Source organism: Mytilus edulis, chromosome 12 (assembly GCF_963676685.1).
Source record: "Mytilus edulis chromosome 12, xbMytEdul2.2, whole genome shotgun sequence".
Classification (NCBI taxonomy): Eukaryota; Metazoa; Mollusca; class Bivalvia; order Mytilida; family Mytilidae; genus Mytilus; species Mytilus edulis.
Genome location: NC_092355.1, coordinates 63,430,904 through 63,450,929, shown reverse-complemented (window position 1 = coordinate 63,450,929; position 20,026 = coordinate 63,430,904). Strand labels below are relative to the sequence as shown.

Genomic DNA, 20,026 nt, shown 5'->3' with positions numbered 1-20,026 from the left:
TATCTATCAAAAAGTAGTATTTTAATATTCAGCCCCATTCATCTATTTAGTCAGACGTCAGTCGCTACCTTGATATACCCTATCTATTGTTAAATTTGTCGGGTAACTTATGACAATAAGCATTTGACGTCTTGATCCGAACAGTTTTATCATTTTTACACAATTTAATCTACTGTGTGATGGTTCATATTCTGGACGCCAGTCTTTGCTCCTTTGTAATAAATCTACATACCAAAAAACAAATATGAAGCTTAGAAATGGAAAAATATTAAATACTAAACTCGTTCAAAGGGTATCTACACGTCTCAATCTTCAGAATCGCTTATCTAAAAATACGACCATAGCTAACGTTTTTAACAATAAAAATCGTGGTTACCCTTCTATCGATAAGTGTCATGCCAAAAAATGACTTACGTGTCCCCGTCTTTCCACCAACAATACAGTAAGGTCCACATTTAATGGTCGCACATTTTCTCTAAATTTTGAAACTGATATTACTTGAAAAACAAACAGTATTATTTATTTACTCACATGAAACAAACCGGGATGCGGTATTCAGTACGTAGGTGAAACTGGGAGATATTTATCTAAACGCACGCAAGAACACCTGTATCGTTTTAAAAGACCCAATAAATTCAAAAGTATCATTTATCAACATCTTAAGAAGCACAGTCATCCTATTAAATATTTAACAGTTCAACCTTTAGAAGTAGTAAATAAGCAGCCTGGTGAATCTCATTCCAAGTTTGTACGATCACGAAAAATAAATGAATTAAATTGGATTAAAAAATTACAGACAGTCTACCCTCTCGGTCTTAATGATAATATCATGGGAATTGGCAATATATCAAGAACCGATTCTGTTAACATTTTGGATATAGTTTCTAAAACTGTTCGTAAAAATCGTTCTCATGGACGCAGAAAAAATCGCAATCAAAGAAAATTTCGGACCAACCATACAAATATTTCGGACCTAATTTCCATTTCAAAAAACAACGGCAGACATTATCTGTTAACCAAGCTTTGTTCTTTACCTATAAATAAATTAAATAAAATTTTAGAGGATTGCAACACAATTTCATATTACAGTCCTAAGTATGAAATTGTCCAAATTATAATGGCATATTGTTATTCTAAACTGTTTCCAAAAATTGATCGCCCTGAAGATCATAAAAAACATTTTATTAAAATAAAGTATGTCAATAAAGGTTTTGATTTTGTAAATATTGCCGGTATTTTTAACGACCATTCTGTTAAAGACCAAATTCCTGGATATTTTGATAATACTGAACTCCCTCTCATTTGTTATATTTACAAGAAATCTACCCGAAAATATGTGTTTAATTATAGCCAATTGTGTAAAGATGTAAATATCACTGAAAATACACCTATGTCGTGTAATTGCAGTAATTCAGAATACACCTATGGACCAATTTCCCATGTTATAACAGGAGACCTTAACATCGTTCACGACCGAGAGTTAAAATCATTCCTCAGTAAAGGACCTAAATATCGTCCCCCGTCAACTGTTAACTGGAATGAGTGTCGTAATATCATCAACGACTCACTCCGCGCCTACTGTTTGAAATGGGTAAAACGGGAAAAAGCTGACAAAAAATCTTTGGACTCTTTTTTTAATTCAGTAATGAAGATAGTTGATATTCGAATACAACATTTTAAAGAACATTTTACCCTCAACAAAAACTATAAAAACCCTATTTCGCGTATCAAAAATAAACTAACAGAACTAGCCAAGGAATTTGTTTTTGTCCCGGCTGATAAAGCTGCTAATAATATCATTATTGTTTGACGTAAATTTTATATAGAGGTTCTGCAAAAGGAAATCACGAATTCACCAACATTCCAACTGACTTCATTTTCAGAAAACGACATCTGTAACAAACATAAACTTTTAGCTACTTCTTTACAAGCAGAACCAAACACAATGAAAGTCCCAACTATGTACTGGCTTCCGAAGCTGCACAAAAAACCTTACAAATATAGATTTATTTCATCTTCCAGCCATTGTTCAACTACTAAATTGTCTGTTTTACTTACAAGTACACTTGGTACAATAAAAAACCTGATAATAAATTGTTCAAATAAGGCCTTTGAAAATAGTGGAATTAATTACTTTTGGAGTGTCAAAAACTCGTTGGAAGTACTTGATAAATTGCATGCATATATTGGTGATTTTGAATCTGTTCAAAGTTTTGATTTTTCTACCCTATATACCACTTTGCCTCATATTCTTATTAAGAAAAAATTCACATCCCTAATTAACTGGGCATTTAAAAAGTCGGAATGCGAGTACATATGTTCAAACTCTTTTAGATCATTTTTTAGTAGCAATAAACAAAAGAACTATGTCAATTGGACATGCTTTGATACTATTTATGCACTTGAATTTTTACTTGATAACATTTTTGTTCGCTTTGGAGATTCCGTATATCGTCAAGTTATTGGAATTCCAATGGGGACTAACTGTGCACCACTTATTGCGGACCTGTTTTTGTATTGTTATGAGTTACAATTTATGACTAAAATTAGCAAAGACCCATCAAAACAACATTTGATACAAAAATTTAACAATACTTTTAGATATTTGGATGATATATTGGCTCTAAATAATGACGACTTCAGTATGTATACTAAAGAAATTTATCCTGTAGAACTTACTTTAAATAAAGCTAATGATAACAATGACCACTGCCCTTTCCTCGATCTTGATATCTATATCATAAACGGGAAGCTTAATACAAAAATTTATGATAAAAGAGATGATTTTTCATTTCCTATTGTTAATTATCCATTTTTAGATGGTGACGTTCCCTTGTCACCATCTTATGGTGTTTATATATCTCAACTTGTACGATTCGCTCGTGTATGTAACAATGTATTAGATTTTAACGAGAGAAATTTATGTATTACTGAAAAATTATTACACCAGGGTTTTCGATATCACAAACTGGTCAAAACATTTACTAAATTTTATCACCGGTATAAGGAAATAATTCGTAAATATAACTCAACATGCAGACATCTTATACGTTCAGGTATTTCACATCCAAAATTTTATGGAAATATTCTTTATAAAGCACAAAAATGTCAGTATTCTCCTCAGAAACTAACAAAACCTTTAAATAGACTTATTAAAAGGGGATATAGTTACGATACTGTTGTCAGGTCATTAAAGATTGCATATTTTGGCTTTAACATTGATTCACTGATAGGGTCTTTGCATCGGAACTAAACACATTTATTTCTAAAAAAACAGTTGTTGGCATGACACGGGTTATGTTCTTCTCATATATTTTATGATAGTATGATACTAAACCCCTAACGGGAGGGATTGTACCTGATATTCATATGATGAAGACATAATCTTTCAATCAGTTTAATTGAGGTCTGGAGCTGGCATGTCAGTTAACTGCTAGTAGTCTGTTGTTATTTATGTATTATTGTCATTTTATTTATTTTCTTTTGTTACATCTTTTGACATCAGACTCGGACTTCTCTTGAACTGAATTTTAATGTGCGTATTGTTATTGTTTTACTTTTCTACATTGGCTAGAGGTATAGGGGGAGGGTTGAGATCTCATAAACATGTTTAACCCCGCCGCAATTTTGCGCCTGTCCCAAGTCAGGAGCCTCTGGCCTTTGTTAGTCTTGTATGATTTTAAATTTTAGTTTCTTGTGTATAATTCGGAGTTTAGTATGACGTCCATTATCACTGTACTATTATGCATATTTTAGGGGCCAGCTGAAGGACACCTACGGGTGCGGGAATTCTCGCTACATTGAAGACCCATTGGTTGCCTTCGGCTGTTGTTTGCTCTATGGTCGGGTGGTTGTCGCTTTGACATATTCACCATTTCCTTTCTCAATTTTATTCTGTTTGTTTGATTCAGGATTGGCGTTTTCTAATTACTAACTAACAAAACCTTAAAAATATCTGAAAGTTAAACAATATGGAGCAACAACGTTTAGCTGAGTACTTGTTTTCCTTCTTTGATTTTAAATGACAGCAGTATATCAGGTGTTGATATTTTCTCTTTAAATCTGCACTTTATTATATCTTCATACTAAACGGATAAAAGTAGGACAATTTTCTTTTACAAAAAGGTACTTTCATTTACATTTGTATACTATTGATAATCGTATCTTTACTTTTATCAGTTTTGTGATAACTGCATACTTCATATATTTTTCAAAATGGAACATTGGTATCCACTTAAAGGCTTTGTTTGTCCTATAAAACATTGCGATGAGTAAGTGTTACTACAAATATTTATGTTAAATAGCGTTTATAAGGACTTTATAGTCCTTTTTACGCATAATTTTCAAGTATTCATATATTACTAATGTGTAGAATGATTGAATATTATTATTAGACACTTTTATAATTGCAAATGACGCATAGTTTTAAAACATAGCTAAGGTCTGCACAAATTATTTACGAAAAGAACAGTTTCGAGTGTACCTGTTGTTCTTTCAATGTGAACAGCCGACGAAAGTCAATCCTACATGTATTTACTTCTTAATTAGTTTATTTGTATAAGCATTAGACGAGGAAACGTTTTAATACTTTATAACACCTTACCTATTTACCTGAACCACACAAAGTATTGAATTGGCTTCTCGTTACGCAGTCTTTAGTTTTCTTTTTATTGTGAGTTAACTTGTTTATTAGTTATTGAATCATTGTATTTCACTTTGATATTCTCTGCCTCTTTATATATTATAAGTTAAATAATATAAACACAAAATTATTATCTATTACAAACAGCCATGGTTGTACAATGTCACATGAAGGCAAACATTACAAATATTTATCTGTCTGATAATGTACAAATGCTATACACAGATAAAATCTGTTCTAATATGAACAAATAATTAAACAGCTTTGCACATTTGAAAAGTGCAGATAATATTTTCGAACTATCCATTAGCTGTTATTTGGTTATGGTTCAACTTTAATCATACTTTATTCATGATAGAAAAAAAAACAATAAATTTTCTAAAACAATTAACATGATAACGTCTAATTAATGCTCAATTATTTTTAAATCTGTACTCAATATTGTATCTTTTAGTAAGTTCTAAAAACAGATGAACTGTCAAGTAACAATAGACTAAGAAAACCACACTCTTTTTAGCCAAATAGCTAATCGAATGAAAAATCAAGTTTAAGGGGTGTTAAATGTGCCATTTTATTTATATTTGTAAAACCAGTTATTCCAATTTAGGTATATTACAAACAAATAAGCACTACGACTGCATTACATGTATGTCTACTCTTTCTAGTATCTGTGTAAAATTTAAAACTAAGATATCAATGTATTTAAGAAAAGACACCCACCGAACGTTGATTAATCGACATTAAACTATACATGTATGAGGTTTTGAGACAAAAGTATTCTATTTATTTCTGGGTAATACATTTGTTATCGAAAGTGCAAACTACAGTAATGCATTGTTCAGTTTATGGAAAAAAGATTAAGTCTTAAAATTATAGGTTTTTCCAAGATAAATCCCAAAATCTTTATTAATGATTCGTATAAATGACGTCCAGATCAAATGATTTTTTTTAAGGGGACATATTCACGTTTCAAAATTTTCAAATAAAAAATTTAGTTATCCTTTTACCAAACCTCGCTCAAAATCAGACTAAATCGATAACTTGAAATTAATGGTAAACCGTGTAAACAAAGTCAAGGTCAGACGATCATTTACACAATATAATCATCCAATACTATAAATACAGTTAAAACTTAAAAAAAATAAAATCACCATAGAAATGCAATATTGACCAACGATCTATCAAAATGAACGAATACACAAAATACACAAAAAAATAAAAATAAAAATGACCTGAATTTATGATACCTAATATACCGACTTGATCGAGAAAACATAACCTTGTTAACGGATACATGTAATTGAGATCAAAGACATGTGATTGAAAAGTAGACCTTGCAAAGATCCTATTGTACATTAACGTAAGTTATCTTATCTTACCTCCTATACATTTCTAGGAATATGATTTGTTAAACGCAACCGCGTGAAGATCGTGTATATTCCATATTAGGTTACTTGGGAGGCGGGGATTATTTCAATACACGGTTAGTAGTGGACTTTGCCACTATTTGATTATTTAAATGTACTGAAAGTTCTGTTTAATATTGTTATATCAAGGTTCTCGAATTGTTATTGTTGGCATTAGTTTGTTGTGCGCAGACCAATAGAAGTAGGTTCTTAAAACTAAACACTTGCACACTTTAATATAAAAATAAGAAGATGTGTTATGATTGCAAATGAGACAACTCTAGCCGAAATTCAACCCATAAATATAGTCGGTAAAATAAATTCGTTACATAGAGTGCTAGTACGTTTCGTATTCTGCAACTTTCGTTCAAGAAGAGACATAAAGCAAGAAGTATATTATAACAGATATAGGAAGATGTGGTGTGAGTGCCAATGTGACAACTCTCCATCCAAATAACAATTTATAAAAGTAAACCATTATAGGTCAATGTACGACCTTCAACACGGAACCTTGGCTCACACCGAACAACAAGCTATAAACGGCTATAACACTGCATATGTACACAACACATTGGTTTAAGTTTAAATATATCAGAAAAAACAGAGAACAAAATTATAACCTGATAGCGTGTCGTAATATTTGTAATGATAATATTTCTAATTATTGAAATTCGTATATATCGAGCAAGTATAACAAAATAATGCATTCTAATCTTTAAGTGGACAAAAAAGGGAATGGTACTGTTCCTTGGATTCTACGCAAGTCTACATTGCTGAAACAGGATATATAAGATGCCAAAAAATGCACCGCAGTAAAATTGGCAACGTGAGTTGGAACTGTGGCAAACAGCATGGCTTTAGAAAGGTTGACAGCAGAGCTGACTACTACCTATTTCCTTATTCACTTGCAAAGGCTTTTGAATATATTGGTAGCTCAAAGTGGATACCAACTCTTCTTTCTAATCTGATTGAACTATTGGAGTATGTATTGTAATGATAAGGTATACAGCGTCAACAAAGAATGTTCAGATTTATAGTTGCCTGTTTTATTTTAATTAATATATTTTAAAATGAATCTGGAAATACTTTTCTTGGAAATTTACTAAGGTAATAACATGTGCTATACATTATGGCATTTGTGTGTACAGTACATTATAATATATCAGAATTCAAGAAGGGAAATATATATAAAAGAGATTCTATAATGCAAGTGATGATTCCCCTTATTTTAACGTACACATTTAAGATAACGTACGTTGTACCATTCATATAACACTCATAACAAGCATGTCTCGATACAAACATAACAAAGTCAACAAATTGTTCATTGTTGCCAATTGGATGTAAGAAATTTGGTTTTAAGTAACAAAATGTATGGCAAAATATATATCAACATAATTTTTATCAAATTCACCGGCAGTCTCAATTATATCAGATATAATCACTTTTCTGATAAATATCATGTGGAAAAGTCATTTAAGTTTCAGCAATCTTTAAGAATTACAAGAATTGTGGGTGGTTCAAACATTTTATTTTTAATATTTCATAACAAAAGAAACGTTTTTTTTCGTTAAATACTATTATCTACCACTAAAAATAAGAAAGAAAAAATGGACATCTACCTGGTAGACCACATACAAGTTATTTTGAATAAATATTCCTCTGTTGAACAATTGCGCAAACCAATAAATCCAACTGAAACTTTAGTTATAATGTAAATTGATTGTGCTGAATTAATGTCTCGGATGATCTGTCTGTCATACAGTTCTTTTACGTAACTTGTACATTTGGATGCTATGGCGATCCAAATTTAGTTTCATTATTTTGATAATTTAAGGCATTGAACATACTATAAAAAAGTTCATTCAAAAGAAGACATGATCTATTTACTATATATTTTGCGATGACTGGGTTACATATATATTCAGGAAATGAAATTGCTGAAAAAAATCCATTTTATTGATGACTAGTCTCGATAAAAGATGCACAATTATAAAAAAAAAGTGGTTTTAAAAACTAAATTCTAAGGCACATTCGAAAAGGGGAAATTCGTAAAGCCGACAAATTAAACCTTATCAATCAACTAAACAAACACAACTAAAAGGCGCAATATTCTTAACAGGTATCTATTTAAAAAAGCCAACATAATATAGTGTACATGTGTATCTGTTATGAGATCATGTCACAAATAAGCATATTTACCTGACGATATCGGGATATCGGTATTTAGTCGGATCTTAACATGTACTTGTGATTTGTTACAAACCGGTATTTTTAAAAATAAACAAACAAATGTCGAAATGTTCAGGACTTAATTAAATCTGTATTTCGGTAAGATGATGCAAGCATACGATTTTTATCGTTTACTAATTCATTAAAATATTGTGTAAAAACATTAATTATGAGCTATGAATGTCAAGTGGCTCGAGCATTTTTCTGAGGAAGTTTAAAAAAATTCGAAGAAATTAAAAAACAGCATACGATTTTTATCGTTTACTAATTCATTAAAATATTGTGTAAAAACATTAATTATGAGCTATGAATTGCAAGTGTCTCGAGTATTTTTCTGAGGAAGTTTAAAAAAAAATTCGAAGAAATATTTTTACAGCGGGTTAGCTTTCATTAGTCTTCACTATCCTATAGATTAACAACTTTTGGTTATATTTATAACTTATAATCTTCATTGACGGTAGAGCACGCATGCACAGTTAATTAATGTTATGTATGTATGTGCCATTTGTATGCAAGGGTGACATTGCTTTGTATTATGCGCCGATTCGAAAAAAGCGAGTATTGTCTCCCTTTAACAGGTTCATTGTTTTATAATGAAATTTAGGTTTATGTATCAATTCAATATATTTAACTTTTTGTTATTAGTGTATCAAAAAAATTAATGTACGAATATAATTTCATAAATTTGAAACGTTTAAAATGATTACATATCAGTACAAAGAACCGTTCATCATTTTTGAAAAAAGACTATAAATGAAAGTCGAATTCTTTATCTCCTCTTTATGATAGATTGATTGGGAAATTAACCAGAGTTATCTAATAATAATCACAGAGAGAGACTAGCAAACAATTTCTAAGTGTAGCTTATTTAACGTTAAAACAATTTTTCTCTATAAACGAATGTTACTTTATATAAATATAAGGACTTTGTTAGCTAAATCTACAAATTTTATTAGATATAATGAATTTTTATTACAATAGATTAATATTTGTGACAAATACATATAAAATATTTCTTGTTTTACAGGGAAGGAAGATACAATGAGGAACCATTAGAGATAAGGGCAAGGATATCATGAGGACAATTTTACAAACGATGTGTCATTTAATTCAAGTTATAAAATTTTAGATTGAAAGTAAATCATGTAAATATTATAAGTATCATTTGAATTATGTCACAATATAGTTTGGATTCCAATGAGAACGAAATATCTTGTACTGGTAAAACAATTAAGTCTAGGACTTTGTTGTATTTTATTTCCCTGAACTATATTCTTCCATAGATACAACTATTTGGTTTGGAAGCTTGGATGTACTGGTAGAAAACGTATTTGAAACAGGATAGCATACCCTCAACTGTACGGATATGTTGTTTATCAAGCACATCAGTTTAGACCATGTAAGATACGAGAAAACTTATCAATTCTTTAAATAAAAAAGTAAAACAACAAAAAAATACCGTACTCCAAGTTTTAAATCAGAAAGTCCCTTACTAAATGGCAAAATCAAAAGCTCAAATATATCAAACAAATGTATTCCAATCTAATTTCAAAAGTTAACCAATTCAACCCTTTAATGAGATTTTGTTGGTATACATATTGATCTTGTTATCAGTAAATTAAAACCATGATAGATATTATAAATGCTTATACATATATACAAATGAAGGGCAAAAGTTACCAAAAGGACATTCAAACCTTTAAGTCAAAACAGAATGACTACGCAGTGGCTAAAAAAGAAAATGACCAACAGATAAACAAAAGTACACAAAAACTGTAAGATCTGTGCTTTGTGTATTTTAGTTGACGTGAAGGATGTATAAATACTCTGCCTCATCTGGTCTGTGGTTTTTTTTATGTTTTCTGCTTGGTATCGATATGAAAAGTTTGAGCCTTTTCAGCTGATTTTCTTTTACACTGTAACAACATGGTTCCACGTTAGGAGAGAGTTGGGCCTTCAATTAGTTTTTTCAATTAAATTGTTTCAAATGTTTGTGTTGGGGCCTTTCGTGCGAATAAACAACATTTTTTTCGATTCATTTTTGAAGGCCGTTCGGTTGCCTTTATATCTTAACATCAAACCATTTGAACGTTGGTGGATAATCCAATTGGCAATAATAACACACCTGGTTTTTCCTAAATGTGTGTTAAACATAGTCACCAAGTTTTAGATATACACTACCAACAATTTGATTAGAGTTTACATGTACATTAAATGCCGCTATATAAACAGTACTTTTAGGAAACATCACTAATCAGTACATTAAATGCCGCTATATAAACATTACTTTTAGAAAACATCACTAATCAGTACATTAAATACCGCTATATAAACAATACTTTTAGGAAACATCACTATTCAGTACATTAAATGCCGCTATATAAACAGTACTTTTAGGAAACATCACTAATCAGTACATTAAATGCCGCTATATAAACAGTACTTTTAGGAAACATTACTATTCAGTACATTAATTTTTATATCATTTTTAGAAATGTTGGGAATAAGTTGTTTACAGTACTGAAAATTTCAGCCATTTTTCAGTACTGAAAATTTTAGTAATTTTTCAGTACTGTATATTTCAGTCATTTTCCAGTACTGAAAATTTCAGTCATTTTACAGTACTGAAAATTCAATCATTTTTAAGTACAGAAAGTTGTAGTGAAATTCAAGACCTAATTAAAAAAAACTCGGTTATGCTATCACAAATATCATAAGCCCCAAGGGTGAGTTGGGAATAGAAATATGGTCACTTGGTCCTGTTCCGACCGGCAGTAAAAAGCTTGCCAAAGTGGGGCGTCCGTCTGGCTATGCAAGATGTATCAAGTTTGCAGCTACGTCCTGTCAGAATGCATATGGCAAGGATAAATCCAATGCCTCGTGTAAAGTGAGTGACAAGATCTTTGCACGTTAAGAACCTTTGCAACAACTCTTCCTGTTGCATGGCAAAATTTCTGTCCCTATCTAATATACCTTTATTTTCCAGTTGAATTCGAAATTCCCCCCGATCATCATCCCGGTGGGCCTCTATTATTACAAGACCTACTGGTACCTGTTGTATTTATTGTTAACTTGTTCTCGTCCTAAACCTTCGTGAAATATTTGCTACTGGTCATAAAGCAATCAACAATTAATCAATCATCAACAAATATCATAAGTTGGTTTGGGATAAAAATAAGTATTTTATTTTAAAACTCCATGGCTATATGTATTCTGTCATCTCAACACATTAATACATTGAAGAGGATTCTTTTGATGAACTTTATGACCATATTTTTTATGTGCCTGTTTAATTTCAAGCCACTACTTCTCATTTTTGATTGTCGGTATTTGTTGTATGTCATAATTGGTGTTGTTCAATGTTTTTGGTGTAGATCAGTGCGGTTTTTTTCCTTACTATTAGTTTCGCTAGTTATCAATTGGACTTTTACAGCTTTCCATGCGCAATGATGTTTTCATTGTTGATTTATATGAAAGACGGAAAAGCTGTCATAAAGTCAAATTCAATCACATAAGCAACAAATACATAACCATCAGACAGAGGACACCAATACAGTCCTTCAATATTAAGCAGTCAACACCATACAAGAGTTCTGAATAGCTCCGACAAAAAAAAATAGATGTCATCTAGATGTACAGCACAATGTCAGAATATCGTTCATCAAACTAAATGTATTTTTAACTACACAAAGACATATCTATAACATGACTTTGTCCCATTTGGGACAGAGGTGCATATAAATGTGGCGGGTTAAACCGATTTTGTCGACGTCTGAAGTTGAACATTATGGTTATATATATATATATACGTCTGAGTCAGTGACAACTCTACAACAGATGTATCCATCGGATCGCCATCAATAATGGTGATACATGGCTGTGTACATAATGTATATACAACTCGTCTAAACATCAACCCAACAATGTTAGATCTGTAAATTTGCTTTAGCCCAGGTGGTCGTGTGGTCTAGCGGGACGGCTGCAGTGTCACGATATCACAGTAGCATGGGTTCGAATCCCGGCGAGGGAAGAACCAAAAATTTGCGAAAGCAAATTTACAGATCTAACATTGTTGGGTTGATGTTTAGACGAGTTGTATATATATATATATATATATATAAGTCTGAAAATTATACCAAACAGTGTTAGAGTTAGATTTTATACTGACAAATTATATATATATATATATATAGTATCCTTGTTCTGTTGTTGTTAGTTGGGAGGCATACCACATCTCCTTGTTTTATTAATGGAACTAAATATGTAGATCATATATGCAGTCGTTTATATTAAAACTGTTGCTCTTTCATACTTTCTTGCAGTGGCGGATCCAGAAATTTTCATAAGTGGGGGCCCGCTATATAAGCAACCAAATTTTTTCCTCCGGCAAAAGGGGGCCTGGGTCCCCCTCTAAATCTGCCTCTGTCTTTTAGCACTTGAATTGCAATGAAGTCTTTAATAGAGTTCTCCTATAGATAGAAAAGATTCTTCTGATACCATGACAGTTTGTTATCAGTAATAATTTCAAAGTTAATTAAAAGAATAAGCACACGTTTCAAGATATTTTTATAACATGAACCTTGGACCAAGTTAGGAACCTGTAGTCTAGTGGTTGTGGTTGGTTCATTTCGGTCATATTTGTTTGTAAATTGTTTTGTTATACATTAGGTAGTTAATATTCTGATATGAATTGTTTCATATTCACATTTCACATTTTTAAACCTTTTATAGCGACTTTTACTCACTCTATCAAGGCCGTACAGTTGACTACAATTGCGTATATCTACCTAAAACTCTGGTGAATTACAGTTGTGTCATTGCAAATTATAACCACATTCCTTATTTTTACTATCATTGATATTTTCTATTCAACGGCAAGAAAATAGATTTTTGCTTCTTATTGTTCTTTATGTGGTTTTAATATAGCATAAAAATTTTGACAGCAGTAGATTTTGAATGAAATGCTGGACTAATTTTTAGGGAAGTATGGCAGAATCCAATTAAAATACATATTTTAAATGTAAAAAGAAATATCAGTTAAATCCCCAGGAAACAGTAACCCTTCTACCAAAGATATTTCAGTCTATTACTATATGGAGTCTAATTCGGTTTTCTTCATCTTTTACGTGACAAGTAAAGGAGTGTTCAATTGCAAAACCTGATTTTTTTTTGTCCTTGACCTAAAGCACTTTCAAAATCACGGTTAGTGTAAAAGAATAATCTAAACTACAGACAAATTTTCTACCTAATTAAAGAAATTAAAGAGAATCGAGCTATCACATGATTTTTTTTATGGGAAATAAACACGAATCGAGCCTTCACAAGAATTTAACAGTAACTGAACATATTTTAGATAATATTATAGAGAGTAAATATGTCTTCTTTTTGGTAGTGAGCATGTTTTATACAACTTTTCTTTAATTCTTTCTTGTTGTTCAAATTTCTTAGCCCTCAACAATAAAAGTCAGTCCTGTAAGCTCTAACCAATAATGTCTCAAATTGAACTTATAACATAAGATGCAACAAGAATGCTCAACCTGAAATGTCTCGCCTACTTTTCTATTCACGAATTATTTTATGCTGATAGTCCAAGGATAAAGTTTTAGTACAAGTGTCACATACACCACACATTGTCAAAGATTCATGAAAATAAAGTCAATGTGAGATAAACCAATTTAAGTCAGAAAGACATGTGTAGCTGACAATCATTACACACACGTAATATAGTTTTGCTATTGCTTATCTTATACAAGAAACAGACAAAACCATGAAAATTACATATTGACCAATAAACCATGAAAAAATAAGGTCAAGGTGACTCGTCAGATGAACCCTGCTAGACAAGACATTTAAATTATAAAATCATTTCATACACTAGATCTCGTTTTATCTATTGCTTAAAGAAATAGACAAAAACAAAATTTAACATTGACCAATGACCCGTGCAAATTAGACAAATAATAGTATACAAGACACATAGAAAACTAATGACTAAGCAACTCGAACCCCACCAGGGGTTTGATCTCGGGTGCTCCTCAAGGGTATGCAGATCCTGCTCCACATATAAATGTAGCACCCACCCTATTGCTCGTGTTATTACAAACCCGGTAAATAGTCCAATTCGGTAGTTCACTAATAGGTAAGTGAGAAATTTACACAACAAAAATAGAAATTTGTTTTCAAATGAAAATGAGGTCAAGGCCAACAGACATCATACAGACTTTCGCTATACATGTATAAGCCATCTGTACACAAGGTATGAAGCCTCCAGTTCAAGTCAATTACCATATAAAATATCAAGCTCAATACAAATAGCTAACGCCATAGGATTGTTATCTGTATCTTTCACATGTCACAGGCGCGACAATAAAGCAAGACTACAAGCAATGTCATGTACATCGATGACTCGCATCCTGGATTTTAGTTGTATTTATTGATCAACTTTGAAACAAAATGCTATTTATTAAATAAGTGTACGAATAGCATGTTTCCCTTTTGATTTTTGTTTGGTGTTTTTTACCGATTGATTGCTGTCGGATTCGAAGGAGTTTATTTGGGGGGGGGGGGGGGGGGGGCAGGAACCCAGTCCCCTATGTGGAGCTACATAAATGGTTAAAGCATAAACTTTCTACATGTCCCACAACATGGAAAGGACTAAAAGTTTGTAAAAATTATTTTTATTTCAATGTTTTGTACTTCTTTAATGTTTCATTTAAAACTAAATTTTCTCTTTTGAGGCTTTATCTGTAATGTTCATACAATAATTATAATTTAAATTGTATATTATTATGAACGAGCTTCAAATTAGGAAAATATACACTCATGGCAAGTTATTACAGGTTCTTTCTGTCTCTTTAAAAATACACCACTATATGTCTCTTACATTGAAGTATTGTTTAAAAGTTCTCCCCTGCACATAATTACTATTAGTACCAATGGATTCTTTCATTTATTTTTATGTTATATTCTTGTAGGATGTTGATTCAATGATAAAATCCTGTCAAATAAACCGTAATAGACTCTTGGAATTCTTCATTCTTTTGCTGCAATCTAAAAATAAAATTCAGGGTACAATTTTCGTAAAATAATCATCAAATACTACGGTAACCGTACCAATCAGGGTTATTACTAAGGAATTTTAAAGATGAGTCCACATGTTTCACGTATTTTCTGACATGTGCAATGGTGAGATTAAGGATTTTGTGTAATTTATAATTTATTATTGCATTCTCCATAACCTAGAAATTTTTCTAATAAGTTTATGCCCATTTTACTTCTAAAATTAGATCTATATATATATTTTTTGTTATTGGTATAACATTGATTTTTATTAACAGTACATAAAAACCATAGTTTATATAGGAGTATTATACACATTTATATTCTTTTAAATTCTGTATTTTACTGATAAATATACTGATAAATATACTCCCATTTTAAGTCAACATCACACTTTTACATTACACTAACAGCAGCAACTGCAGATGAGACACAGAGTTCTGTGGATCCCCTTAGAAAATGTCCAATCTAGATATCCCTATGAAGATTTCTTGTTCCCTAGTTTGGTAAAATAATTAAGCTCATTAGTATATTAGAGGAGAACAGTTTTTACAATTTTAGATAACGTGGATAAGTTTTTTCCCAAAAAGGGGGGTCCGGGCCCCAACAACAACAACATATTTTATTTCCTCAGACACAAACGTGTACAAGAGGTCAAAACATAATAAAGTATACATATAAATCGACAGCAGAGTAGTGTACGATAATAGCACGTGATTTTCATGACATTGAGACATATACATTATATATATTACCTATTGAGTTTAGAGGATTACATATATATACAGAATTCTTTCTTATTGTTCAGTGATTGTGAGTACATAAATATATACAAATGTATAAAAATTGCATTTACAAAAAATAAGTAATCTTTCTAAGGAAAGTACATACTTTCCTATACACCTTTATGTTGCAAAATGAAAGTAAACCGATTAATTTTTGCCTTGAAAGATATTGTAGGTAATAATTAGGTACAAGATTTTGTCTAAGAAGTGATACACTAGGATGTGAACAAACACACAAATAGTGATATTCGTCGCCAATATTTTGATTACATACATGACATATCCCATTTTCTTTTAAAATATTTTTCCATCTTCCCGTTTCAATTGGGAATTTAAGATTTGAGCATCTAAATTTAGCTATATACAATCTATCAGTATTTCCCAATCGAAGTAGATAGGGTTCTAATTCAAATATACTTTTGAATTTACCATAGAATTCTCCTCTAGAAGAATTATTAATTACAGAAAACCATTGTTGTATAAACTGATCGACAAGTTTTTGTTTGACAAGAGATTTCAATATTTCTCTATTCATAGGTATTTGATCATTCCATATAAAAGTAAGACCACATTCATCAAAAATGAATTTAATGTACGTAACCCACTTAAAATGCGTGGGTTTACTCTGGTGAAGTTGTATCATAAGTCTATATAATGTATTAGATAATTTATTCTCACTTGAGAGCATATCATTCCAAAACATAACCATACGTAGCTTAATAGTAATATCAATGGGATAACGACCCAGTTCCCCGTAAACCATAAAATTTGGCGTACTTTTCCTCACGTGCAGAATATTTTTACAAAACTGCAAGTGCATCCGTTCCAATCCCTGTTTATTTTCAAATCCCCATACTTCACTAGAGTAAATCATTATAGGTAGAATAAGACAATCAAAAAGCTTTAGCTGTATATCTACGGGTATTGCAATATTTCTTATCTTTCTATATAGTGCATACAATGCTTTATTGGACTGTTCCAATAATTTCTTTCTAGCTGAACAAAAAGAGCCGTTATAATTAAATACAATACCCAGATAAGTATATGAGTCTAATACATCAATATGTTTACCATAGATTTCAAAATCTGCTTTAACCTTGAATTTCTTTTTGCTGAAAATTACATTTGGATATTCTGATACATGTTATGTATAACTCTCAATATTTTGCCTTGAATATTATATTGTAGCATCTTTTGCCAAAGTCCAGCTCTCCAAACTGTATCAAATGCACTTTTGAAATCAATGAACGAGCAAAATAATTTTTTATCAAATGAAAAATATAGAGAAATAAGTGAAACATTCGGGATAACGGTATATTTTGAAGCTTCAATTGTTCATAATCTAACAGCGTATGACAAAATTTCATCATCACTTTCTAACTCAAAAATACCAATCAATGACTCATCAGGAACAATAAAATCATCTCGTGTTCCCGTTTTGGCTTTAAAATCTCCAATACGAGAGACATATGAATCAAATTTATCAGCAAATGTCAATAATTCAATTTCAATTTCTTCAAATGCATCAGTATTTGCATATTTAGAATTTTCCGGGGGTATATAAACAGCACCAAATAAAACATCTTTTTCACAGTTTAGTAGACATTTTTGAAATTTAAACCACTGTACATATTGACTTTCACTTTCAATAAAACTGATGAACTGTTTCAAAATATTTTTGTATATTATTACAATTCCACCTGACTTTTTAGTTGCACCCTTTCTATTCTTTGTTACATATGAAAAACCATCAGGAAGATCAATTATATCTAAATCATCTAATTTAGTTTCAACAAAAACTAATACATCATATGTTTGAAAGATATTTGAAAATTCAGTAAATTTTAGTTTAGACTGTAAACCACATACATTAAGATAATAAACAGTCCAGATAAGTGTTTATTTTGATTCAATACAATATTGTTTCGTTTCCTTTGTCCTCTTGTACGCCTGTCCTAGTGCCCTGTGGTGTTCTGTGGTGGTATAGACTCTATATGATTCTTCGGCATGGTCCTGTTGTTGTTCCCAGGTACAGACATCGGAATGTGTTGGTCAGATGGTGGCTGTTGAGGTCCATGATCAGTTGGTGGTTGTCGGGGTCTTTGTTGATGTTGTGGGTTTATCTGTAGACATTGACGTGGATCGAAACGCCTTTTATTGATAAACAATTTATCCTCTACCAATACTGCTTCATGTCCCTTTTCACGAGCATCTTTCAGAATTGGTATAAGTTCACGCCTCCTTTCTATTATTTCCACTGGAAATTGTTCATGTACATAATATTGGGGTTTTTGTTTAAGTTCTTTTTTTGTTGCTTCCAAAACTCTATTTCTGTCTTTTCTCCTTTCAAATTTTGCAAGTATATTGCATGGACCTCTGTCCTGTCTGGGCCTAAGCCTTTGCACAACATTGTGTTGTATGTGGGGCTTGTAAGTGATATGGGGTGAATGCATAGCCATTGTCTGCTCCATAAAGTATTTGTCTAGAGGAGGAAATAACATTACTAGATAGCGGAGTATCATTTAAGTTCGGTGTATACTGTGTTGAATATTGATTAGTACATGCTTGCATTAGTGTTGGAGGTAAAGAGTACTGTTTTGAACCTGAGTCGTTCAGGTCAGCCATCTTGTTTGGTTTGTTTGGGGAAGGAGTATCTGTTGTTTTTCGTTTATTAGTATTCATACCCGATAAAATTCTTCATAATGTAGTTGGATCATTAGTTCGATCAATGTTTCTCACAAAATAACCAATCATTGTGTTGTAACACCACTTATAACTTCTTTATAATACTTTTAGTCTCTACACAATATTTCATGACTCCTACCCCTGCCGCCATTTTATTTGGCCCCTGACCCCCCTTAAAACTGCCTCTAACATCATTTCGACATAATACTGAATTCGCAAGAGATTCATTTGTTGTCGAGTTTTGAGTATCGAGTTGCGAGTTAAGAAAGTTGAGTTTTGAGTTACAAAAGTCAGAGTTGCGAATTATATTAATATTTTTTTATTTAAAGTGAGTAACTCATTTGGATTAAACCAATTTTCAATAACTTAAAGGCTCTCAATCTAATTAAAATATGAGCTCATATGTAGTATAACGTAATCAGAGATCAATATTTTAATTAGATTGAAAGGCTCTTTACATACAATATCAATTACATGAAGAAAACATAATTAATCTACTAATATACAAATGTAAACAATAGATAAATAAAATAAATAAATAAATAAATTGTTTTATTAAAGTGTCACGTATTGATTAACATCTGAACAATAAACAGTAAAACATATACAATATTTAAAATAATCAACACCCAGCCAAACAAATTGACTTATGAGACACTGTAAAAATATATTACAAAGTTATAAACATGTGTATGCTTATAACCATTTACATTGCATTGAAATGTTTCATTAATATTCTTTTTAAAATTATACTGGGTAAAAAAAACAACTTTCAGGTTTAGAATAAAATTAAAAAAAAAAGAAGTAAAATATTAAAAATATGTGATTGACAGAGTATTTTCATGATAAAAAATCATAGATTAGTAATAAATATTAAACAAGATCAATAAGTTAATAAAAATATGCTATTTACTTTTGAATAAAAATTCTTCAATAAAAGGTTGTTAACAAAAGTTTTATATCAGATATATCTACATACAGTTTCCTTCGAGTGAAAAATTTATGCAGTTGTTTACATAATAGTTGTTGGATCGTATCACAATTCATTATTTCAATAAATTTTTCGTCCACACTAATATTTTGAAAGTTAACAATATGTTTTGAAGCTTCATAAAAAATGTCAAATCTTAAATCACTGTACAAGTCACATGTCATTAGAAAATGTTTTTCGGTTTCAACTTCGCTTAAATTACAGAATTGACAAAGTCTTTTTTGAA

General features: G+C 31.1%; 1 protein-coding gene across 1 annotated transcript; it reads right to left on the bottom strand.

The window, feature by feature from the left end:
• Nucleotides 1-18,079: 18,079 nt before the first annotated feature.
• On the bottom strand, nucleotides 18,080-18,625 carry LOC139497754 (uncharacterized). Its single transcript, XM_071285991.1, has one exon. The coding sequence runs from the start codon at nucleotides 18,623-18,625 to the stop codon at nucleotides 18,080-18,082; it is 546 nt and encodes a 181-aa protein (XP_071142092.1).
• Nucleotides 18,626-20,026: the final 1,401 nt, after the last annotated feature.

Excerpts from the sequence above, each read along its gene's own strand:
- LOC139497754 (XM_071285991.1), bottom strand. The coding sequence starts at position 18,625 with ATGTTATTTCCTCCTCTAGACAAATACTTTATGGAGCAGACAATGGCT.